The sequence below is a fragment of the Plectrocnemia conspersa genome, unplaced genomic scaffold (assembly GCF_051122295.1).
Source record: "Plectrocnemia conspersa isolate PC_06_02 unplaced genomic scaffold, ASM5112229v1 ptg000011l, whole genome shotgun sequence".
Classification (NCBI taxonomy): domain Eukaryota; kingdom Metazoa; phylum Arthropoda; class Insecta; order Trichoptera; family Polycentropodidae; genus Plectrocnemia; species Plectrocnemia conspersa.
The window spans coordinates 22,133,599-22,160,121 of record NW_028277175.1 but is presented as its reverse complement, the minus strand read 5'-3'; the positions used below and the strand labels follow the sequence as shown (position 1 = coordinate 22,160,121).

At 31.9% G+C, this 26,523-nt stretch overlaps 2 protein-coding genes across 2 annotated transcripts; both read right to left on the bottom strand.

Moving 5' to 3' along the window:
• Positions 1 to 307: 307 nt before the first annotated feature.
• LOC148229966 (inner nuclear membrane protein Man1-like) lies at positions 308 to 6,793 on the bottom strand. Its single transcript, XM_088196343.1, has 2 exons — positions 6,385 to 6,793; positions 308 to 3,362 (listed from the first exon to the last, which is right to left on the bottom strand). The coding sequence occupies exons 1-2, from the start codon at positions 6,712 to 6,714 to the stop codon at positions 1,575 to 1,577; spliced, it is 2,118 nt and encodes a 705-aa protein (XP_088052469.1). The 5' UTR covers positions 6,715 to 6,793; the 3' UTR covers positions 308 to 1,574.
• Positions 6,794 to 9,947: 3,154 nt separating this feature from the next.
• On the bottom strand, positions 9,948 to 20,598 carry LOC148229965 (fatty-acid amide hydrolase 2-A-like). Its single transcript, XM_088198093.1, has 11 exons — positions 20,338 to 20,598; positions 12,671 to 12,842; positions 12,377 to 12,605; positions 12,094 to 12,311; positions 11,920 to 12,031; positions 11,667 to 11,845; positions 11,477 to 11,599; positions 10,961 to 11,062; positions 10,735 to 10,902; positions 10,492 to 10,674; positions 9,948 to 10,429 (listed from the first exon to the last, which is right to left on the bottom strand). The coding sequence occupies exons 2-11, from the start codon at positions 12,839 to 12,841 to the stop codon at positions 10,331 to 10,333; spliced, it is 1,584 nt and encodes a 527-aa protein (XP_088054219.1). The 5' UTR covers position 12,842; positions 20,338 to 20,598; the 3' UTR covers positions 9,948 to 10,330.
• Positions 20,599 to 26,523: the final 5,925 nt, after the last annotated feature.

The following is a 26,523-nucleotide window of genomic DNA, read 5'->3' as shown; positions in this document are numbered from 1 at the left end:
ATAAAACAATCTATAGATTCTAACTATAAATATTATCTAGTTATCCTAAAAAATCTGAAATCAATAATTTGGAAAAATTAAAAACAAATATGTAAAAAGTATTCAAAGTTTATTTATAAACAAAAAGATCAACCTTCGAATCATTCGTCAAACCCATCATCAGTTTATAATTTAATGATTAATTATATAATTTAATAATATTGTCATGTCATCATCGATCTAACAAAAAAGACTAAACATAAACTTAAAACAAATAACTGTCGAAAAATCCCACAAGGCAAAATGTTCAAAAAATAAAACCACACTATTATGGATTAATTTTAATCAAAATAATAAAAAAGAAAGAAAAAAAACATACAAAAATTAACTTATAAATATAAAAATCATTTTAGGATGTACTCTTCTGGACAATATACAATTGTTATTATAAAGTTAAATGTTACGCCAAAACACAAAAAATCAAACACTTAGTTCTTTAATAAAATTAGTTAAAAACTCAGACAGTTAATAACTTTAAACCCTATTTAAAGATATAAATCTGTAAGATTGTTAAATATATACATAATTTTAACCATAAAACCGATAACTGGACACTTTTGAGCAACGAATTGAAAACGCTACATTATATAAAATATTCTGAACATATTTTTAATCAATTATATAAATACAAATATACTATATTCAAAATTGAACTATTTTTCCATCAAATTTCTTCCGAAGCCAGCAGAAGTGCTTGCCTTTTTTTAAACATATCTTAAATTCTTTTCAAATGCCTTTCGAATATAACAATTATTTTGATGAGCAACTTATCGAAAAGCATTCATCTTTAGAAGAAAACGATACTACATTCAAAACAACTCAAATAGACAAAAACGACCAGTGTTATAACTTTTAAGTAAAACCATATATGCAACTTTGCAATCCTATAGAGCTCTTTACTATAATATTATCCATTCTCGCTTCCGTATTAAAATTCTTTCAAAGGCACACAATAAATTTAAAAATAAATTCAGGTCATAGTACATAAATATATAATTAAAAGCGATTACAATCTCAAATCAGTTATCATAATATGCATAATTTATTGTACATAAGTTTCGTCAGATTCAGATAAAATATAGATAATTATCGCTGCATAAGTTTTAAATCCAATTTTTAATTAAAAATATATTAGATGACAAAAGTAAAATTTAACTTGAGTAAAATTGAGCAAGAAAAAAACATTCAAATTCATACAAAAATAACAAAAGAATCGACAGAATTAATAAACCGTTTTATTTATATTAGAAGAATTGACTTACGCAGCAGCCAGATTTTGCAAAATTATCAAACGTCTTCACAGAAGATATTTCCAATGAAGCCTAGGAAATAATTCATACATATCTATCCACATTCCTTATCAATGACAATAACAAGATGACGCTTACACTGAAAGCTGTTACAACGCGCCAGTACCCAAAAATACAATAAAAACATTTTGTGCAACGATTAAAGCCACGGAAACGAAGGGCACATTTCTAATTGTTAAAAGTCGACTATTACTATATATGAATTTATGCAGATGACATCCGTTCCTATTGATTGGAAGGCTTGAGGTATGGTCCGACTGAAGGCGACGACGGGAAATGGTCCATATACCGCTCCAGGCGCAGATACTTGACCGTGATGAGACTGCCCTCGTACCACCAGCCGTGGAGGCTCTGATAGACGATGCCGGCATCAGCCGGAGAGGCGCATTTCACAAACACGCAGCAGGACACCTTATCGATCTCGATGTGAAGTATTCTGCATTGAGTACCGCACTTCTCCAGTATAGCATCTCGAATAACAGTCTTCAGATTCGCATTCTTATCGTTTTTATCGACCATGTGTCTGATTTTCAAACAAGGGGTGGGGGACACCGCCAAGTTATTGACCGAGCCGTGTTGAGTCTCGAACGCTTGTCCTTGCCAAGAGCGGGTGCTCGAACGAGTAGGTTTAGGACTTCCCGACGGCGATACCCAACGTATCGATTGGAATTCTTCGCCGCGGATCTTTTCAACTTCGAATCTAACCCTGCTTTCATTTTCCTCCATGTATTTGATGGCAGCGTTCCAAGTCTTGCTCATTTTATCGCGATTTTTCGGCGGGATGAGGTCGTCTCTTATATGGTTGACGGCCACTGCCTTACTTTGGCCCTCGGACGTCTCATCTCCATTATCCTGCGATAGATATTCAACGATCTGCTCGATGAACGAATAAACTTCATCTTGTTTGGCTTTTCGATGCTGCATATAAGCCCTGATTCCTCTATGGGTCAAATAGGCAGCCAAAATCAAAAGAAAAACTCCGACGATAACGATCGATAAAACATATACTTTCTGCATTATCAAGCATTTCATAGATACGGATGGATTCAAAACTGCCAAAGCGACCTTCGAATTCCTCCTCTCCGATACAACATCATCCATGTTTTCGAGTATAACATTCTGTTCTCCGTATTTAGATTGTACGCTTAAAATTGATATGCCCCATTTTAGATTGTTCATCACTAAGACTTGGGCATTATTAAAATCAGTCGATATTTCAACGCCACTCTTTCCTCCATAAACGCTTTGAACAAATCGCACTGTTTCAGATTCAGTCATATATGGTAGCTTAGTTCCGGCCGAGCATTTAGAATCGACCGCCCGAGATGTCAATTCCGGATGAAGCATTTTTAATAGATCTGTAGCGCTAGTGATTCTCGATTCGTACACACAATTCTCGCCCGGTCTCGAGTTGTCGTCTTTAGATAGGCAGACAGGTATAGTGTTATTCGGATCGGCCGGATTAAATTGCGCTTCGCTTTTCATGCCCATGTAAACAAAAGACACGGCAACGAAGAAAGCCACCCCGACGCCGACTATCGCTAACGATACCAGATTGTTTTTTGAGACATTTTTTTCGCCGGCTGTTCTAAAATCGGATGGATACTCTGCGCGCCTATCATAAGAATATCGAGTTCTAGTCGCATACGAGTCCTTTCCGTTTGAGCGATCGCCGTCTAAAGTCGAGGATCCGTCTACTTTGAGCGCAGTGAGCTTCCTGGTAAAGGTGTTGTAGTAGGGCGAGTCAATCTCCTCGGACTCGCGAGAGTAGGTTCGCTCGGACGGCTGAGCGAGACCGAGGCGCGTTCGGATCGAGTTGAGATTGTCGGAGATGTCAGCGGCTGAGTAAGAAACTGAGGCGGCGGAAGGGATAGTGGGATTCTTGATTGGATTGCGCAGCGAGACGGGCGCGACGGCAGTGGCTGAATCCAACTCGCTGTCGGAGCCGGTTTCGTAATCGTCGTTGGTGCGATAGGTGCGCGTCACACGACGGGAGCTCACCGATTTCGTTACCTACAAAAAAATATTAAAGGTTAGTAACATATTTATAAAAGCTTGCTATTTGTTCTCAAGATAATTTTGAAAAGCTTTTATCTGAGTTGTACTAGTGTATCCCAAGAACCTTTTCTGAATTTTACTCAACCCAACTTTACAACAGAGGCTCTTAATATTTCTTATAAAATTAATATAAAATATTTTTTGTTGTTTATTTATGTCGTACACTTTAATTTATTGGTATTATTTTCTATTAAGTTTAAATTTAACCACAAAAATTAGGCCTTCTTCCTATCATTTTATAACCTGTACCTGTTCCAGATGTCCGGAGCACTACCTGAAAAAAAATCATCCAAGAATGAAATGACAAAAGAACGAATGTTTCACTCTATCCTTGTAAATAGTATTTAGTTAATTTTTCACTATTATAATTCATACAACACCAGTGGTTCTCAACATATTTTTAATTGCATGGAATTTATTGTTGTATTTTTTATTACTTTGATATATGAAACGCTAAATATATTTATATGTGTTATATTTGTCCATCGTATGATATTTCTCAAAGCAATCTTCGTGAAAATATGATTTTGAATTACGTTTTTAAAAATCTTCTTTGTTTTTCTTTCACCAGCTTTTTACATAATATAGGAATTAACTATGTGGGAATAGTATCTATTTGATAAGCAACGTTTTTTTTTGTATTTTGATGCAAGTATTTAATCCACTTCGAGTTTCATATGTTGCCAGTACTGTAAATCAGACAGTTGTCAATAATCATGCATGTTTAAGTGTCTAATGCAGGGAATTTGTTTCAATTTTGTGATTGTGATCGTTTTTTTAATATTTCGATTTCGCGAAGGTGCATTTTTCTGGCCAAATTCAAGGGGGAATAAATACCCTCTCCTAAATGACGTCCCCGTTTAGAGTTCACGCATTATTTAAAATGACTTTGAAAAATATAAATATATTGGGCATGACATACATGCTCTACGGCTACTTTCCTGATAATCATAAGAATTTAAGTGAAGATAAAAATTATGGAAATGAGGTACCACAAAAAATGGATTATCTACATGACGCCCTTTAGCAAGATCCTGTAAAATCAATAAACCTCTAGTTGAGTTTGATGGTCCTTAGATCAAAGCTGTATATTTACCAATATACTTTAAATTACAATTTAAAATAATATTTTTGAAACAAACTAATAAAAAAAAACCATTTAATTGCCTTTTTATCTAATAATCTACCCCTATTGGATAACACATCTTTAACTATTCTTAGCAGTATAATAACTATATTTTTAAATGTAGTGATTGATATGTTAGCCCATTCACTCTGTTAACGTTCCGTTGCATAAGGCTTTTTAGGAATTTAGTGAGTATTGGCGAATTTTATGATCAAGCTAATCCCCTAAAACCTCAATTAGATTTAAATCTAGCGATTGGGGTGTCACAATCCTATTTTTATTTATTCCATCTTCTTTTATTTGTAGAAACTAGAAGTTCTAAAAATTGCTTTAATATAATTTTTTTAAATCCTGTCTATTTTTACACGGTTTTTTAACTCCTGCTGCTGAGAAACAACCCCACGACATAACTCAATCCCCACTTTGCTATATAATTAGCACAATACAATTAGGCGTCATTTTTTCGCTGATTGTTCGTCTAACAAATACTCTCCGATTTGATCCACAGATCATAAAACTTTGCATCATCAACTGTCCAATTTCCATGCTTTTTAGCCCAATCGTAGTTTCTTTTCATTTTCTCCTCATAAGACTTTTTGGCAAGAATGCGTCCTCCAAATTTCGCTACCCTAAATCGACATTGAATATTTTTTCAACACCACATTTTCACTTCTATTGACGTAAAACATTACTTGGCAACACTTTTTCCAACAACAGCCAATTTGACAGCTGATTTGTACTGTTTGGTTTGCCATTTCACCATGAATAGACTTACATCAGAATAACGCTTGCAAATTATGCAAATTTATTTCGAAAAACATTTTATGGTCGACATCTATGTCCCACCAAGCAAGTAATTCGAATAATCACGCATACATATAAGAAGTTCTTTCTGCTGTGAAGCGTAGTATCGAGGAGGACCTGAATGAGTCGATTCACCATCGTGCACAGCAATTGGAGCTATATCCGTACACTTTGTTAAATTTTTCGGAAAGATCTTCATTTACTAGCTTACAAGATCCAGCTCGTGCAAGAATTGAAGCCGCTTGACTATCGTGTGCGCCGTACGTTCGGTGAATGGGCCGAATAAGATTGCTCTTGATCCTCATTTTCACCACAAAATTTTGTTCAGCGATGAGGCTCATTTATGGCTGAATGACTACGTCAACAAGCAAAATTGTCACATTTAGAGTAAATGAAATCCATAAGCCATTATTGAGACGCCGTTACATCCACAAAAGTCACTATTCACAAAAAGGAAACATTCGATGAGCACATAATTTGGCATAATGGACCTGTGAATTGACATTAAAAAGCTCGAAATCATATTAAACACTAATGGCACAAAATTATCTTTCCAATAAAGCTAATACTTGATTTTTTTTAATATAATTGACACTTTTTTGATATGAAAAAAAATAAAGCGGAATAACTACATCAAAGTGCAAAGCGCCCAGTTATCTTGTGTCAAAAAATATGAGCGATGAACTCAATAACTTGAAGGGTATTTGAACTGAAAGAGAATATGAATAATGAATATCATAATGAAGATACAATTTTATATGATGGTTCGACTATTTGGTCAAATTTTTTGTAAAATTGAATGTATTGAATAAATCAATGCATTCACTGATTTAAAAAGGCGAATGGCAATAGGTTGTCAAGCAAAGTGATGCAATGCTATTACTGCCGACATTAGCAGCTTATTTAGGCGAAATGACATTTTCGGCAATGAAATCCAAATACAATGGTTAACCACATCCATCGCATTAAAACATGTGAATTTTACATTTTTACCATTTAGAAAAATGATAGTAATGAGCATACGGACTAGAGACAAAAGTAATTTACCTGCGAGGAGGCGACCGGCTGCACGGGACGCTCCTCGACGAGGGGCGGAGACGGCGCCGGGGGCTGCGGGAGGACGGAGCGGCGCGGCCTCGCGGCGGCCGGCGGGGGCATCGACTTGCGCTTCGGCCGCACTTCCTTGGCGTCGAGGTCGGAGTCCTCGCCGCTGGAGTACTTGGCGAGAGCGACGCCGTCGCTCTGGCCCGCCATCAGCAGCTTGAGTTTCTTGACGAGCACGCCGCGCGTGGAGTTGGTGATGGGCATGACGGGCAGCCCGTACTCGGCCAGCTTCGTGCGCAGCTCGGCCGCCGTCATTTCGTCGACGGCTTCCATATCGCGTATTGTCTGGAGCTTGTTTTTCGGCGTTCGAAACCGGTGTCTGGCCGGTGCGCGCGAACGCCGACGCTTTTCTGTCAACGTTGGCCGTAACACCGCACAAATCGCTCATCAATCGCGCTACCAACGTGACCGACAATATAACTGTCGAGACACCGAAATATTTTTAATCGAGCGTAGAATGAGCATAGACCACGCTATGCCGTTTTGACATTGTTTATATACCCACACAAATGCATTTACTACTCAAACGCGGCTTCTCAAACGTTCGCAATAAAACACAATATGTTTTTTACATTTTTTCTTTCCAAATGATGAAAGTCATATCTATTCAAATTAAACCAAAATTATTTCAAATGAAACATATAACACCAAAAAATAATCAAATTTAAAAGTTCAAACTTTAAAAACAAACTTTACACGATATTACGAGTACTACTGGGCGAAGACGATGTAGAAAGATCTTCGGGTGCAAAAGTTTTCACGAATAATTCTATCGCTGACTTTTACGGTTTATACAAATAAACGATCTCTTGTCGTTCAATTAAACTTTTTTTACTAAATCCACCGATAAGAGGCGTATGAATTTGTTTATAAACTTCTTCGATCGCTAAACGGCTAGCAATTTATCAGCGACGGCTGCATTCAATTCACGACACTATTTTGCGCATTAATAATGTCATTGTTATTAATATTGTTATCATAAAGTCATCGTTCATCAACATAAAGAGGGTCATGGCCTTGTCTAAGATTATTTTTCACCTCGGTCTATCCTGGACTACGCAGCGACAGACTTCATTTCACTTTTATTCAAAATAATAACAATTAAATGGCCGCCTTTGAACTTTTTGCAGCAGACACATCCTTTCAATGACTTTTTCGTACATTTCTGGTGGTATCTCAGCTAGAACTTACATGGCGCATGTTGGTTTTTAGGTGTTCCAACGTTTCTGGTTTGTTTTGTTTTACAAAAAAATGCATCGGCGTTAACTCCCACGATCTTAGCGGCCAATCGACGTCACCAAAACGTGTAACAGTGCAACCTGGAAACTTTTCACGCAAAACATCCGTCAATTTGCGCCGTCTTACTGAAACCCGATGTCATCCACATCAATATCTTTGATTTCGTATCAAAAATAACCGGTTATTATGTGCCTATAGCGTTTACCATTGAATTTTACAATAAAAAAACATAAGGCCCAATGACGCGGCCAGACCACAATTTCCACCAAACAGTTACTTTTTGGTAATTTAATTTAATCTTCTTCTCCCCTATATATTTTACTTAATAACATATCCATAAAGGCGGAAATGTGCCTCATCAGAAAAAAAAAATCAGCAACAACTTCCTGCTGCTCTAAGACCCAATCTGCGTAAATTCCTGGCTATCCGTGGTCTTTGTGTTTCAGTCCTTGTATTATTTAAATTATACTCGTATGTAAGTGCAACTCCAGATGCAAAATTCACCAAAGGGAGCCATAAGAAAAGCCCAAAAGCTGTGAACGCCGATGAATCGACGTTTCCAAATCTTCAGCCACACTATCACTTACTGCAGCGATATTTTTGACTGAATGGGCTCCACATTGATGCACAGACATAACCATATATCCAACGTTTCATTACGTTGTGAATTATTCGCTCAATATGACAATGAAATTGACGATAATCTTTCCGTAAATTTCGATATACAGTTGTACAGAATTGTTATTTCTGTAGTGCTGAGCGGTGGTAAAGCGATCTATTTCGTAGATGTGTTGTTGCAAAATAGCATTTGACACTTTGAACACACATAATTATTGACAGCTGTCTGATTTACAGTGCTGCCAACATAGGAAACTCAAATTCTAAATTCCCAAGAACGATCATAAATTATTCCATGAAGTTCGTAACGAAAAACAGTAACTGTTCGTACAATTTCGGATACCTCCGTAGTATCGTCTGCAATGATGGCTAAATGTGATAATTTTTTCATTTCTAAAACTACTTGCTCTCGACAAACTTCCAGTATATTTTGTAGTAATTCGTTTTTATAGTCTTCAATGTCCCCTTAAATACTAAACTGTCATCTAAATGTTTTTGTAAAGAATGATCAAAAGTTGCGATGAAATTTATCAAACCCTTAAAAACAATTGAGAACATGTATTTTTCTTAATATCCTCGACACTAACACCAATATATTATAAATATATGAATTTATATTGTGGAGAGCCTATTTATTTATTTTATTATAACCAATACTAGGCGGCCCTCTGGCAGCACTGCTGTGACGGCGGCGGAGGGCAACACATTCTTAGGCGGACTTCGACGGGAGTTGATGATCGGCGGCGCCTCGTTCGCCGATCATACACATAATTAAATAGCATGTAACTAAGTTGTAAACTGTCAAATAAATACCACTGTAGCAGCTCAATTTGTGTATAATTGCCACCCGTCACCATCATATTTATTTTATTATTTAATTGGATTTTTTATATTTAATATTTTTGAATCAAGACGAAAAAACAGAGTCAGCTAGTGTGGACGTCCTGACTCTAACGGGTATCTGAAGAGGACGCGACCATTACTCACAAAGACGTTTCAAAACTGGAATTTCTCGAGGACAGTTGGAGGTTGGATGCATAGAGAAAGAAAGAAGTGCTTCAAATTCTTACACAGCCTAAATCGTCACGATCGACAACTGCGGCCGGGTTCACGGTCACGATGTATGTTTGAATTCTTCATATACCCATAATAATATCTTAAAATTTAACAAAACGCTAATATCTATATACGATAGGGTATTAAAAAGTACGTAAAACTAAATAGAAAGATAATGGTTAGAGTAGTATTTTGATCCGCCGTCTTCTTTCAAAATAGTGACTATAAAAACATTAAAAAATCGTACCTTCGTTAAAAATAAACCTAGGTCAAAAGTGTAACATACTAAAAAAATATTAATAATATAAATAAAGAAAAAATTCACACACTTTTTATATACAGAAATCTATCTAATTCTTACTGTATGTGAACAGATTTAATAGCCAGGTCTAATTAAGCAGGAGAAATCGATTTGAGGTTAAAATAATAGATTTTTGTGGTTATTTGTATCGGCGAATGAGCCAGAACTTATGATGATAGAGCTATCGTAAATATTATCGCTACAAGGACTTGTAAAAACACATTACTGTTAAACAGATTATTTTTAATAAACATATTATACGTTTCATTTAATGCTTGTAAATAAGAAACAATTTAAAGAAATTTAAAAATATATTTCGAATTACAAAATAACAAACTACAATATCAGATTTTCACAGAACACACATCTATGATATAGTTTAGCTGTCTGCGTGTATTACAATTACACAGAACTATAATATAAATTATTCTCATTTATATAATTTATATAATAACATATGAAATAAACGACACGATTTTTAAACGGTTATAAAATTACTATTTACAAAATATCAAAAATACATTATGGCCCCACAGTCTCCAAATATCACTGCACAACTCCAAATCACACTTTCAAAATAAACACATTGATCGATCGACAGTTACAAAATATAGGTTACATTTAATAATAAATTTAATTTATATATGTATATATATTTAAAAAAAAAGTTTTTTCTTATACACTTGACGGTGGCTTAACCCAACCACCGAAGCCTTTTTCTAACTCTTTAGCTACTGCTAAACACAGTCTATCTTGTTTTGAAGCTGCTACAACCTAAAACGAATAAGCATATATTTAAAAAGTATCTTTAATTATATTTTATCATTATTACTTACCTGTATTCCAATCGGTAACCCATCAGAATTTAATCCTAAAGGTACATGAGTTGAAGGAAGTCCTAAAACGTTAAATATCATAGTGTACAAAACTCCGGCTGGTTTAGTGAACACTTGGTTGTGATAGAATGCAGTTATCGGAAAAGTTGGATACAAAAACACGCCATTAGTTCCTAGTGCATCCTGAAAAGTAAATTACTATAAAACACCAGTTTTTTAAAACAGTGTAGTAATTTGAATCACCTCTATTTTCTTCTGTAACTGCTTTGCTTGATTGCAATAGTCTGAGTATTTATATCTTGGAATGAAAAGGTTTGTGTCATGCATTAAATAGAAACCTAAACTATGAGGAGAAAATATTCCAGCGCCAAATAGACCCTTGAGCATTTCTATATACAGATTTCTTTTCCGCTACAAAATAAGATTGTTTTAACACTTGTTCTTTCAAAATACCTTCATGTTTCCATACCTTAGGATTATTCTCATCTTGAAGTAGATTGGGAATGTCCTGCATTCCAAAAAATACTGATACAGATATCTCCACAGAATCTTGCATTTCAATAAATTTAGTCTGAAACAAATGTTTTCATCAGTATATTTTGTTTTGTTAACAACAACGATGAGATTAAAAATGTAGCTATTAGCAGATACTGCTAAATTATATTATATAAAACCAGCAGTATAATTTTCATATTATTTAGTGAGCTTAACATAATCTCACAGCTCACGTGACTACTGAGAACTCTAGATAAAGTGTCACCATACAGATATTACAATATAGTGGTTTTAAAAAAAAAACATTTTCTCTTTCTTCGACCATTCTTATATCATAGATTTTAGTTTTGGAATCATTGAATATTCTGCAATAGACATATCAAACAATTTTCTACATAATTTAGATCTGATCTTCCAGTACTTCTTTACAAGCATATCAACGCTTTAAGATAACACCACCGACTTACTAAAAATATAGTATATTAAATACCTCATCTATAGTAGAACCGCATTTTTCTTCCAAATATTTTATGGCTCTCTTCATAGCTACTTGAATGTTCTTATCTACAGGGATCATAACCAGCGACTTTCCAGCTTCCATCATATACAATATCTGTATTTTAATCATATATTATAAATAAAAAGTATATATTTTACAACAAAAATCTTAATCAACTCACCCTTAGTTTACTTAGATCGACTGCTTCGTCCAACTTTAACTCCTTAGCCTTCTTTCCAGACATAACTTTCATCATTGGTAATAGATCTTCACAGTAGCGCGTCAAAGGACCTATTGTTAAAAAATTTGAAAAGCTCTCATCTGAAGATGTTGGATAATGTCCCTCTATTGATACGACTCCTAAAATTAACACAATAAAAGCATTAATTAACTATTATAATTATATTATCTATTAAATTAACAATAGCACAAACCGGGTGATGGTTTATGACCGAAGATTCCGTTGAACATGGCAGGAATTCGAATAGAACCAGCAATATCAGAAGCTATACCAATTACTGATGCTCCACTTGCAATCAATGCAGCCTAAAAAAAATTAAATTATAAACACGTATTATACATATATATTAAATAGATATTAAGTATACCTCTCCACCGGAAGATCCACCACTAGTCCTGCTCAAACAGTAAGGATTGCTAGTCTTCCCCGTTACGAAGTTGTTGGACTCCCAACTCAGGCATAGCTCTGGAGTGTTGCTAACCAATATAGGTATAGCCCCAGAGGCTCGAATTAGCGCCACAGTCTCGCAATCTCTCACAGCTTTGGTCCCAATACGAGGTATAGATCCAACGCATTGAGACATTCCTTAAAAAAACCATCCATCAACTTGTGTCTCAGAAAAACAAATATTGACTATATTACTGACTCACCTGAGAGAGAACAACTTTCTTTAACCGTTACTGGAACGCCCAAGAATGGCGTTTCATTTTCGATTTTTTGAACAATTGCTTCATCATTACCCAAGCTCTCGATGAAGCTGTCAACTTTATTTGCTTCTTCAATTGCTAGCTTAAACCTCTCTTCTACCACAGCGTTTATCAGCGGGTTAACTTCTTGAACTCTCTTGATAAATACTTCGACAACTTCCGAACTAGTCACCTGTAAATGATTTTATTAAATATTTTTGTACGAATATAGTAGATGGTAAAAAATATGTAAATCACCTTTTTGCTTCTAATGAGTTCTGCTAATTTAGTGGCACTTGTCAACAGTAATGGATTAGCAATGGGACTTAGTTTTTTGTGATTCGTCCTGGACAAAAACCAAAAAATTGGTCTTGTAACATAATCAATGATCAAGAGGAAGAATCCTATGATTCTAACGCCAATCTCCATTCTGAAAATTATTATAGTAAATTATCATTTGCATACAACATTCCATTATGATTCAAACAACTTATGTTTAAATAAAACGCTTTAAACTATTGATACTTGTAATAGTAAATATTTATTCTTGTCTCCGACTCTTGAACTACAGATGAGACATAAAATATCTGTATAATATAATATTTATAATACTTTTACAAAATCCATGTAAATAAAACAGAAGTTAAATTATTTAATACCAATTATCTGTACTATACGATAAAGACTATTTAGTAACTTACTAATTGTGGTGTAATAAATATATCACGATACTAAAAGTGGATGGTAATTGATGAATAGTTATGGGTAAATATTATACGTTTTAGTGTATTTATAAATAGTATGTATTTCTAAAATTTTGGAACAATATAATAATTAAGATAATTAATGTTATAATTATTAAAATGATTGATTAGAATATGTTTTCCTTATGTGATTAAAAAAATCGAGCTAGATTTAAATGTATGCTATTAAATGCACACACACTGCTTTTAGTGTGCCATAAACCCAAACTTGCTATCTCTTTCTAAACTATAAATAATGATGAAACGGATAGCTCTCGAACTGACTGTGTAAACACAAATGGAGTATAGTTGATTTTGGTATTTTTTTAAATGTTTTATATGCAATATATTTTAAATAATTTCTGCCAAATTTCTCAGAAAATGCTTGAGGGATGTGTAAATCATCGACAGATCTAATTTTATAATAATATAGCAGTTTTCTGAATTTAAATTCAGTATTCAGATTGTCTTTTTAGCCTTTTTTGCTTACCATTATTTGTTCATATTATGCTAGAATATTTATATACTAAATGACTTTCGTGAGAGCATAAGGCAAATTTAACAATTTTTTTATAGCACTATTTTGAATAACCTGAAGTGATTCTAAATTAAAATTTACTTGTATATGTTATATGTTAGATTTCTATGAATATGTGCATAATAAATGTTTAATCTAGTTTTATACGATAATATATTTTAAAACCTGTATAAAATATTTGCAATTGAGAAGAATAAAAATATTATATAATCAATATGGTTATAAAAAAAAGATTTATCTAAAAGTAGACCCTAGTATTTTATAGTATCACTTTTTGTAATTAGAGAATTACTTACAGTGATTGTGATATCTAAATTATCAATAAATATCATATAGCTACTTTTTTTTCATTAATTATTATTTTTTATAATCTCATCCATTCACTAATATGGATCAAATCACTTTACATGTTTCTTTTCATATTTTTGTATGTTTTTTAGTTATATATTAGCACTATATCATCAGCATATATATAAATCCTTCCTGAAAGTTTACATAGGGTAAAATAATTTATTTATAGATTAAATAATAAAGGTCTCAAAATAAAACCCTGTGGAAATCCACATTTCACCACCTCACATTCCATTTGTATCCCATTTATTACAACTACATACTAATAAATTTAGCGATGGTCCTACTATTGTAGTAATATTGAACACACATATTTTTGTGACAATACAAGTATGAAAAGTCGGGAATTCTACTATCAGTGATTAAGATAATAGTTATAACATAAAAGACTAAACGGTTATATGTTAGTATTTGAAAATATGTTATTATTTATTATATTTATTATTCGTCCAATGTGCTATAACTGAGTAACTATCAACACATAAAATATGTAATAGTGAATGTATTATCAATGAAAATATACTTTCACGGGCATTTTAGTGAAATCATAACGGAATACCTTTTTACCGCTAGATATATAAAACGAGGGGTGGGCCGAATGGGGACGTCATTTAATTAAATTTAGCACGGTATCAATATCTTCTCAAAAAAATTCAGAGATTATATATGAACAAAATTTTCTAAATGACTTTTTTCAGCAATTTGTTTTCCTGAAACAAAAACTCTGAGATGGTTTTTAAGCAAAACTTTCTGTGACGACCATTTTTTTAGCTCTCTTATGAATTAATTCTCCTTAATCAAAAATTCTGAGACGGTTTTTGCACAAAAAATTCTATGACGACCATATTTTAGCTTTCGTTCATCTGTCCTTCGTTAACCTCCTCGGAGAAAAACTTACGAGATCGATATTAAACAAGAATTTTTCCTCCTCAAACAAAAAAATTCCAAATGACCTTTGTTTTTTTCTCGAGTCGACCATGTATATTCCGACTAGTGAAAATATAATTTCACTGACAGGTGCTAGTGAAATTTCACACTGCTCTAAACGTAATTTTACACGGGTAAGTATTAAATCTAAGTTATTGCAGTAAATTTGTTTTTACAATATTTTACAAACTATGTAGGTTCCAACCAATTGCACTGTTAACTTGGAGGTCATTTCAAACATTATGAAAAGGAAATACCAACTCGCCTTGACAAAAAGCTTATCAATAGAAGATAGCTCAGTGCTAGACAATTGGGTAATAATTGCTAAGATTCACGGACCACCTGTCTGTCACTCATAAGCACCAATGCCTATTTTGCAGTTTCACTTCAAGACGTAAACGTATTTCATTGGTGAAAGCAACAAACGATGCAATTGACCCACCAACATTTTAATCTGTATTTTACCAGAGCTGTCTTGAATAAAGAATATAAAAGATGCGACACTTTGTCACATCGAGAAGGAGAGACAAGCTCAGACAAACGTACAGGCGAATTTAGGAGACTAATTCTGGCTGACGGGCAGACGAAGCAAACTGAGAAATACCCGCATTGACACGAAAGACATCAGTGGATCGTCCAGAGAGCATCACGAGGACACAATATCACTACTTCACCAGCACTTAGCTGACAGAATACAACTACAATGCTTTCTGACTACAAAAAGCCGCATTCATGACGCACTGTAACTAGCTTTTTCGGCGTTTATTCTGGCTGCAAAGTCACAGACCTTCGGCCTTAAGACCCGAAAAAACCTTACATAGACAATACAATTTTACAGATGTGATTTAAAATAAAATTTCCTACAAACCATCACCAACTTGATGAATTTTATTTAAAAAATAGGGCGAAATATCACCTGTTAAGGCCAAAATACTCAAACCCAAACGCTTCGCAACTCTAAAATTAAGTTTCAAATACATTTTTGATTAACATATAATATGATTATATTTTTACCAGCAAAAATATATTTCTACCGGTGAAAATGTATCTGAATATGATTTCACTGAAACGGCATTAAAAATATAACATCATTAATAATACACATTCACTGTAACATAAGGAATATTAAAAATAATTTACTGATATTTTTAATAACTAAAAAAATTATGAGAGTTAACCTAGTCTAATTTGTTTAGGTTAGGCTTGGATTTGTACAGCAAATGGACGTTTCGCCACTGTCAAATTAAGCTTCAACGACACATGTTCCAAACATACGTATAATTGCAATACATTTTCACTGATATTGACTAGTGAAATCATGAATCAATTGCTTGATATATTTTCACTGACTTAGTGATATTATATTTCTGTAGTGAGAATATATTTTTACTGAAAAATACACATTCACTGTAGCATATACATACATTAAGAAATACAATGGCAATATATAATAAACATATGAACGAATATCAGCTCATAATTTATATGACCAGACTGAAACTGAAGTGTGTGATTTAGTGACATTTATTTAACTTTATATTGGTTTATATTAATTTCCTAATTTTTATTATAAATATAAATTCGAATGAAACCCATATTTTATATTAATATTATTTATTAATATGACTAATATCATTAACGTTAGTTTTATAACTGAATTATCGTTAAAGTTGGCATAACTATTTAATTACTTTTACAAGAAATTATATTTACTGGCTAGGTTAACTATCAATATATTATTAATAAGTACGATGTTATTTAATACAAAACTCTAGTTGTATTTAAACTAAACTTTAAAGCGTCAAACTGTCAAACGAAACGATCAGTTATTAATAAAGATTTCATATAGTCGCGTGATCATATCTTGTTAATTGCACGGAAATTATATATTGTAGTTAAACATACAATTAACAAACATTGCTTCAACATAAAATAAAAACACTTTCTACCGCGATTCATTAGGTTTTGTATTTACAATAATTATTTTACAGCGTTCTGCAAAAATCTTATTTTTTCCTCTATTATAGAAATTAACATCGTAGTGTTAATCTTGGTTGAATTGCTAGGAAAAATACTACATGTGTTGATTCAGCATCTCAGTATTTCTCGGAGATTTCTGTCCTTGTGTACATATTTTTACAAAAGCAAAGACAAATAACAAGACATCCAACACAATCAATTTAAACGTATTGAACTTTGAAGACATGTTAGTTCCGTCATTGAAGAATACGTTAATTTGTAATGAATAGATTTTTTTACTATTCTAGAAGCGCGCAATTGAACTCAAGTCAGAGATAAATGATCCAGAGTATCGTTGAAGGTAAAACGCAATATTTATATCCATGTGTAAGTAGGTTAACATGTGGTTTTGCTATATAATTAAAAAGACTAGTTGTCGATTATATGCACAACGATTTTCCGCATAAGGTTAAATTATAGAATAGGCATTCATTGTATTATGATTATGATATTGACAGCAATATATTTTTTATGTATATCGTAAATGCACATCTTAACATGATGGCATTAGCTCAATGTGATGGGAGTCATAGACATGCCAAGTCTTTATTGTTTATATTATATTGTAGATATAGTGAAATAGTGATATAAAACATATTTATTTGCATGTTAATCTGATGTATATATAGATTTTAAAATTCAATCTAGAAACGTCATAAAATCAAGGAAACTCAATAACGTAATAACTGATCACGTGTCAGAGCTAAGAACAACATTTTAAGAGACATGAATTTTTAAATTATTTATTTGATTTAAAATATGATAATTTTTACTACATTTTTGCATAATTATTTACAATATAACAACAATACCTAATTATTTACAATATAACAACAATTGCAAATCGGATTGATAAAGTTTGATTCTGCTAGTAGGATTACAACATTAAAATTTTGGCTTAATATATTAGTACCTACAATTACTTTTATATAGCATCAGTCGCTTATCGCTCTCACTTGTTTCGAGGATTACAGGTGTCACAGCAGTAATCACCTGCATGCAGATCATTAAATTTCAAGGATGGTTCTTAATTTAAATATTGTTTCGTTAAGCTTTGTTTACATCTAAATCGTACGAATTGTATTTTCCTAGATAAGTGAAACAGGGGTCAAAGCTACTTGAGGTAACCCTAGGATGAGCATTTCTTGCAATTCTTAATTATGCCTTACGGAATAAACTATCGAATATACTGTACCATACAGAATTATTGAGGATTTATACAGCACGAGCTTGTTGTGCTTTTTATATTACTTCGTTTTCAGAATATTGGAGCTATAACTGAAATTGCCTAGAGTTTCATTTTGTTTCTACTAATTGAAAAAGAAGTCTTAGTAAAGACAGAAGTATTTTAATTATTATTGTTAATCTTAATACGCAAGGAAAGTGCATCTGTTGATCCACGAAAACCCAATAGTCTCTGTCTTTTTTTATAATTGCTTTTCAGCCTTCTAGCGAATATTTATCTGCTCGCATATAGCGCAAGTTGCTAGTTATATGGCTTTAGAACGAGGAAAGATAAGGGGCGCAGATACTGCATTGCAGAACTCCCAATAAAATTGGAGTCACAATCATGTGAGTGAGTAAAAGCAGGGCTTCAACGTTTATAAGTTCAAAAATAAGTTTCAAAAGCCTTCTCAACGCCTAAAAGAGCTATAACTGATCTTTGTGAATTTTTCAACTTCTTAAATAATTATTTTTCTGATATCAAAAAAAAAGTTATTTTATAAAACCTACAATATTTCCAAAACCGACATTTTTCTAGCAAATGTGTTTTTTAACAGCAATTTTTTTGAATAGCTTTTATAGTAAATGATGAATTAAAATTTAAATATTACAAATTAAATTAATGAAGAAGGTTTTGGATTACTGTATTAAAAGTTGTTTCAAAAATATATATATTAGAAATTTATTTTTAAATATTCCTTAGAACTGTATATGTTACACTGAATGTGTATTATATATTTAAATCATATCTATCTATTTTTATCGGTAGACATATATTTCTACTAGAGAAAATATAATTCTATTCTGATCTAAAATGTCTATGAAACATATTTTACAGCTGCGAAATATCCATTTGCTGTTCAAACCTAACCAAAACGATTTAAACAAACCAACTTGCCTTAATGAAAGTTCTAAAACTAACTACAGTTTATGAACTTTCATTAGAATAAATTTAGTTTATTTTAAATATTGTACTATTTTGTCAAACGATGTAACGTCACAATACTGTAAATATCTGATAATGTATAAATACGCTTACCAGATCTTGTGTTTGTGAATAAATACAGTTTTACTGCTATTGAGCAGTGAACGTTTGAATCAATTGCTTGGAACATTTTAACTAGGTGATTTAATAAAATTATATTTATACTAGTGAAAATATAACTCTACAAAAAATATACTGCATGTGTTTTTTGTTGTTGTTTGTTTTTTTTTTAAATTCGGTTCACTCATTTGCATGAGTACCACTATATTAGGAAAATTCTAGACTTCAAGTCTATACTTGAAAAGAGTATTTACAGTATTAGCTATAAAAAATCGAATGTCACTGCGTTTCAAAGACCCTCTACTGACGTAGTAAAAATCGTTAAAAGAGAAAATGTGACCAATTATACAAACACAATACAAATCGAGAATCTTTTCAAAGATTTCAATGAGTGGAAATATTGTGAATAACTAAGGTCAAATCTTATAGAGTAAACGTTTGCGTTTAACTCAAATAATAAACCATGTCTGTCGTATATGAAATATCAAATTATGATTTGAATTATGAAAATATAGAACGCGTGATTGCTATGGAAATTATGAATTATCTCGTAAACTGTCGTTTATTTATATGGAGCATTATACACATATGAGGTCAAAGGTCTATTATATATTGTACTATAAAATAATCTATTTTTTTTGTATTGTTAAGCTGTTACTGGGTAATCTGTCAATAATCCGAAGATAATATCTCATTGTATATAATAATTTAATATATAATATTAAAATATTATTATGTATAAATATATATTTTTTAAGAAATAAAATAAGAGAACATAGTACATGGACTCAATTGAAAAAGTACTTACATCATAGTTAATCTTCATGATCACTTTATTATTTGAATATTATGAGAAAAACAAATGAAATTAATGTATTATCACAATTCGAATTTTATATATTAAATAAATGTATATTACTACAATAATTACCAAAAATATTTCACTTATCTAATGTACTTATTTTAGTGGCGAGATTACACGCGTTGTATCTCGTTTTATTATATATTCATTTATTTTGATATATGTATTATATATAAATCTAATTTTGTTATATAAATTAATATAATTCAAACTCACCTGCTGTATTATATTATAGTTTAAGTCTGTAATTATATTTTAACCGATTGTTTGTTAGTGATAAACACAAAATCGTTGAGAGAAAAAAATCTATGATGTTTGATCACGTATAAGCTGAATAGTCACGTTCTGGTTTATTTGTGTTCATCTTAAATAGCTGGTACCACAAAATGTGAAATCAATCTTTACACACACGTGTGATCGAGTCGTTTCTAAAAAATAAACTGAACAACCTAACACTGCGGTGCCAAGGTGTGCACTGGTGTTTGATGTGTTGAAATTCGAAAACATCACATCTGCCTCCCACCACTCATCCACTCTTAACGCTACTGAACAACTTCTTTTTTTTAATATGTAAGAAAGCATATTAATGTATTGTTATTTAAAAAAAAAAAAATTTACTGTAACAAAACTATTTATAATAAAAAAATATTAATTTGTGTCTACATCCCTTAAACCCTTAAAAAAATATTTAAGAAGCTAATGCTTGTATTTGTTTCGTAAACATTTGATATTATAATTACCAAGCTTCTACAGAAGAGAGCAAATTATTATTTTTAATGGTTTGTACTTAAATATGTTTTGCCTATGAGAAATATTAAAATATAAATTCTCCACTAATGGAGTCGAATGAAATTTACTATGAGATGCTCAATATCTAAATGGGGTTAAACTGTACCCCGTTCCGCATACACGCAGTGTTTTTTGATTCTGTGCGTAAATTTGTTATTTAATATACTAGATTAGATTTGGGTCTAATTAATAATTTTTATTACTAAGTTTGCTTCTTCTTTGATTAATTGTAAATAAGCCTTTTTTAACTTTAAGATATAATATTATACTCGTTCACTTCATTTTACAAATAAATCATTTATAGAATTGAAACGTAAAACTAATCTCATTATGAAAATATTACATATTATCGCTAATAAACACAACGTGAGGTCCGAGAATGCTCCCTTGATATATTATACTGACGTCGATATTTCTCGCGAAATCACTAGAGATTTCTTCACAGTAACAATTAATTGCCTTTGTTTAAGATACGCATCTGTGGTGCGTATGAAATAAGAAGGTTCATCACCACTTATTTAAATAAAAGGCCATCATACCATACCGTGTCGAACGCCTTTTCAATATCTAAAGAGAATATAACTGTGTCACTTTTAATATTGATTTATGAGCCACAATAATATGTCAAAATATTATTAGATAACATTTTTTTTATTTAATTAAAAAATGATTAAACGATTGAGATTTTGTCTCAGATGATGATCCTAACCTCTGGAGTATTTTTAAGTTATATTTCTGTAGCTTTGAGTTCATGTTTCGGCAATGGTGATCCAGACATGATCACGACTTCTGAGATAATAACAGAAATATGCGGCTATTTAAATCACAATTCATTGCGATTATAGCTTACTTTGAGTTTATATTTCGACCGCGATGGTCCTGCCATTGTCACGACTTCTGAGGTAACGAGTAGCGTTGAAGACATGAAAATGGCGGTACTATCGTTGCCGAAACATCAAATTGATGAAATTATAGTTCATTAAAATATATAATAAATGGGTCGAACTAAGATTTGAAATATGTCAAATATGAAATTACAATAATAATTAACTTTGTAAAAAATATAAGTGATTCTTCATTAAATATTTTTACTCGTTTCAATAAGCTTATGTAAAAAAAACTAGTTAGTGTTATTTTACAAAGTTGTATTAGTTGTTTTTTGCTATATTAAATAAGCAGTGAATATATTATACATAATAGCAGTTAATTTAAATATAAATTAGTGATAATAAAACAGAGTTCCGCAATGTTTGTTTACTCTACATTAATTTATAATTTAAGTTTAATTAGATGACTGCATTAATATATTAACAAATTATAAACTATTTTAATATATAAGTAAACATACTTATAATACACAAATGTTAAACAGGACTAAATTTGATTTTAGATATCTACATTTTTACTTCAAAACCTTATTCAAAAAGATGCCTGATGTTCATTTTATAGTACTAGGGTTTCATGTGATTTTTGAAGAAAACTTATACATACAAATTGGACATTATTAAGAAAATAAATTTATAAATTTAAATAATACAATTTATTGAAATATTATAACTTTTTTTACTACAGATTTTTAATTAAAAAATATAGTATATTTTTTTTTTATATATTTCTTGTTATACTAATATATTTTTTTTAAGTGCAAAATTAATAATAACACTCGTGGAGTAAAAACTAGCCAAAATATACAATCAAATCGCTCGTTTTGAGAAAGACTCATATCAAATGAGTTTTTCAAAAGTTTGAGCTCTTCCAAAGATATTGATTAAGTCCCACTTGATATACGTTTTTTTCAACTTGCCCTTTCGCCGCACCGTTAGGATCAATACCATAGCACATGGTTTCCCAAACTATGTTCCGCGGAACACTGGTGTTCCGCGGATCCAAAATAGGTGTTCCGCGGGGCCTAAATAGATATTTCACAAAAATTTAGAGTAGATTAAAAAAATTGTTAGTCTTGCTAATACATTAAAATTGTTCATAAATCTGATAATAAAGCTTGAAAATATGTGTTAAATATTCAACATTGATGTGTATAAAATCTGGAGGGAAAAATTTCATAAGTCGGTGTTTTTGATCCTATTTAAACAATATTTTTTTTGTTAATTAATCACACGATATTAGTGCTTGTTATACGAACTTTATTTATGTGACTAGATATGCTACTAGCAGTCACTGTATTTTGCATAGGCATGCACTGTTGACTAAAAAAATTTCCACAAATTTAAAAAATGTTATGAAGTAGCCGTGAAAATGATAAACTATGTAAAATCTAGACCACTTCAATCCAGATTATTTAAAATTTTGTGCGATGAAATGGGTAGTGAACATGAAGCACTTTTATCACATATTGAAGTGAGATGGCTATCCAGAGGAAAAGTACTATTAAGACTTTATGAACTTCGAAATGAATTATTAGTCTTCTTGAAAGCACAAAATAATTTGCAACATCATTTTATAAATTTTTTAACAAATCCTTCCTGGTTGATACATCTGCATATCTGGCGGATATTTTTATAAAGTGAAATGATGTTAACAAGAAAAAAGTATTACAATTTTTAATATGAGAGATAAAATTGAATCTTTTGATAAAAAAATACAATTTCAGATTTTATCGGTTGAATCTAATAATTTTGATTGTTTTCCTGTCTTGGATATGAATGTTTAAATGAATTGAATTTTCAAGTAGATTAAAAAGTTTCACAAGTATTTTTAGAACACCAATATTACTTGAAAATAACTCTTTCGGAATATTTTCCGAAAGCTAGTAAGGACGATTCCTGGGTTCGGAATCCATTTTCCGTGACAGTAAAACCAGTGGGCTTAAGGGATTATGAGAATTTAGTTAATGACTCTGATTTGAAACAAAAATATCAGCCATTAAACGATTTCTGGGCGAGTCTGACTGAAGAGTTCCCCAAGGTGTCAAAACAAGCTCTGGTTTGTTTACTTCCGTTTTCCACGACGTATTTATGCGAAGTGGGATTTTTTAAGTATATTGCAACAAAAACAAAATACAGAAATAGACTCCACGGCACGGCAGATATGAAAATACAACTAACCAAAATTGTGCCTGATATAAAAAAAATTGTTATTTAAGAACTCAAAATCATCAGTCATTAGGAGTTTATTTATTTGTATTTTTATGTTTATTAAATAAATTTAATAACATTTCTTAAATAACATGTTTTATTTTATTATGATTTACCCAGCCTAAAAAATAAGCTAAGTGTTCCGCCAAAATTTTCGGATTTGCCAAGTGTTCCGTCGCTGAAAAAGTTTGGGAAACCCTGCCATAGCAGATACGACTTCTGATACGCTTATTCAGATTCATGAAACATAAAATCGTAGAATTAAGGGGACAATATAATAGATGCTGAATGAGATTTTTTGCATGGTCTTACTCTCTAATTCATAGCACGGTGTAATGAGATGACGTATATAGAAAGTATTTTTCGTATGTTGCACAATCATTTTAATGTACACCACTAAAAAAGAGCCTTTCTATTACGTTACAGATAGTACAATTGTAGTGAATTACCTAACGTGGTTCTAAAAAATCTTCAATATGAACCAATAAAAACATCATCATAAAATTATGTTTGGATAGGATAGAGAAAGTGAGACTGTGAGCATCCTAGTTGAATTGAGACGAACTGAATGCCATATCTAGAAATTTTATTAATTCAATTAAGCCAGATTGATCTTGAATAGAGCGAATTAATATTGTATGCAATGTGCTCGCTAAAAATGTTACCGTATTATATATTTATATACTTGTATCGTCAGATGTGCTCAAACCATCGATGAATTTTTGATAATGAATTGTGACGTAGATATAAATTGAACGTAAGTGATTTTTTCTTGTTAGTCATCAAAATGCGTGATCGCGTTTATTTTTGTTTCCGTTTTACGTATTCATTGTTGTAATATGTAGGAAGATTTGATGTATAAAAACGTGCTAATAACTGCCATTATATTGAGAACGTGTCGTCTGAATCGCAGCTCATTTTTGACACGTTTGTCACAATTCATGATTTTTATGAAACGCACGTGGATATAGAAAATCTTTACAATTAACTAGAGTTAAGTATATATTTTCTGTATTAAGCGATTCAAATGAAATACAATAAATTAATGAGTTTCACATCTTTAGTTTTTTAAGCAATTCCAAAATACAAGTGATATTCGGACAGTAAAGATACAAACTCGAGAATTAAAATATTTATTTTCCATTGAATTTTGTGAGCATTTCCTATTGGCTAATCTTTACAGCTCTAGACTCGTGTTGAATTTATTTATAAGCTTATTCAATCGCTAAACGTCTATCAAAACTATTTCTTCTTCAACTCTTCTTCATAAACATCGTTTACTCCTGCATTAAATTTACGACACCATTCTGCGTATTCATAAAGTTGTTGTCAACATAAATATCTCAGTTCATCATAAAGTGGGTCATGGCTTCATCATAATTATTTTCCACCTCTAACCTGGACTACAGCGCCAGACGCTGATGCCAAACGTTAAAAAATCTTCCTATATTGAAGAGTGATCCAACTACAGTTTCTGAACTTTAAAAAAAACACAAATATAAGGATATCTTCGAAATATTTTTTTAATAAATGAACATTTGATGTATTTCATTAATTGTGAAAAATCAAATCAATTAAATGGCCTCCGTGTAACAGCCGATCCTTTCAATGTATATTTCGAAGATTTTTTTATATTCAGGTGGTATCTTGGCTATGACTTGTCGGATGTTGGTTTTTAGGTGCTCAAACTTTCGGGTTTGTCGGCGTAGACACGATTCTTAGCATAAACCCACAAAAAGATATGCGTTAAATAGCATGATCTTGGCGGCTAGTTAGCGTCATCAAAACGTGAAAAAATTTGATCTGTGAACTTCTCACGCAAAGCATTCAATGTTGCACTCAATGTGTGGCAGATTCAAATCACGTGTCTTCCACATCAATATCTTTGATTTCGTGCCAAAGATAATCGGTTATCATGCGCCTATAGCACTCATCATTGACTAAAAGTAAGGCACAATAACGCCACCTGACCACAATGGGCACCAAACAGTTACTTTTTGGGCATGTATCACATGATAATTTTCCCTATTTTGTTTAATAACATACCTAGAGAGGTGACAATGTGTCTCGTCAGAAAAGTAGATTTTACTTTAAAAATCAGCATCAACTTCCTGCTGCTCTAACATCCAATCTGCTCAAATTCTTCGCTGTTCATGGTCTCTGAGCTTCAGTTAATATGTTATCTGAATTGTATACATATGTAGGTGTAAATCCAGATGTAGCATGCGCCAAAGGAAGCCATAATAAAAGCCCAAAAGCTGCGAACGCCGACGAATCGACAATTCCGGGTCTTCGACCACACTTTCACTTACAGCAGTAATATTCCCGGCTAAACGTGCGCCACACTTTCACTTCTCAGAAGTCAAAAATCTGATTTTTGACTTCTGAAAAGCGATAATTGTTTTTTGCACTCTTATTGCTCAAAATTTCGATTTAGATATGCTTCATTTAATTCTCACCTATTTTAAGTCATAATATTAGTATATAAGTCTTATTATGAACGCTAGATAACCGAGGG

Excerpts from the sequence above, each read along its gene's own strand:
- LOC148229966 (XM_088196343.1), bottom strand. The coding sequence starts at position 6,714 with ATGGAAGCCGTCGACGAAATGACGGCGGCCGAGCTGCGCACGAAGCTG. Across the intron at positions 3,363-6,384 it reads AGCCGGTCGCCTCCTCGCAG|GTAACGAAATCGGTGAGCTC; the intron begins GTAAATTACTTT and ends ATTTTTTTGTAG.
- LOC148229965 (XM_088198093.1), bottom strand. The coding sequence starts at position 12,841 with ATGGAGATTGGCGTTAGAATCATAGGATTCTTCCTCTTGATCATTGAT. Across the intron at positions 11,846-11,919 it reads CGGTCATAAACCATCACCCG|GAGTCGTATCAATAGAGGGA; the intron begins GTTTGTGCTATT and ends TGTTAATTTTAG. Across the intron at positions 10,430-10,491 it reads GGTTACCGATTGGAATACAG|GTTGTAGCAGCTTCAAAACA; the intron begins GTAAGTAATAAT and ends TATTCGTTTTAG.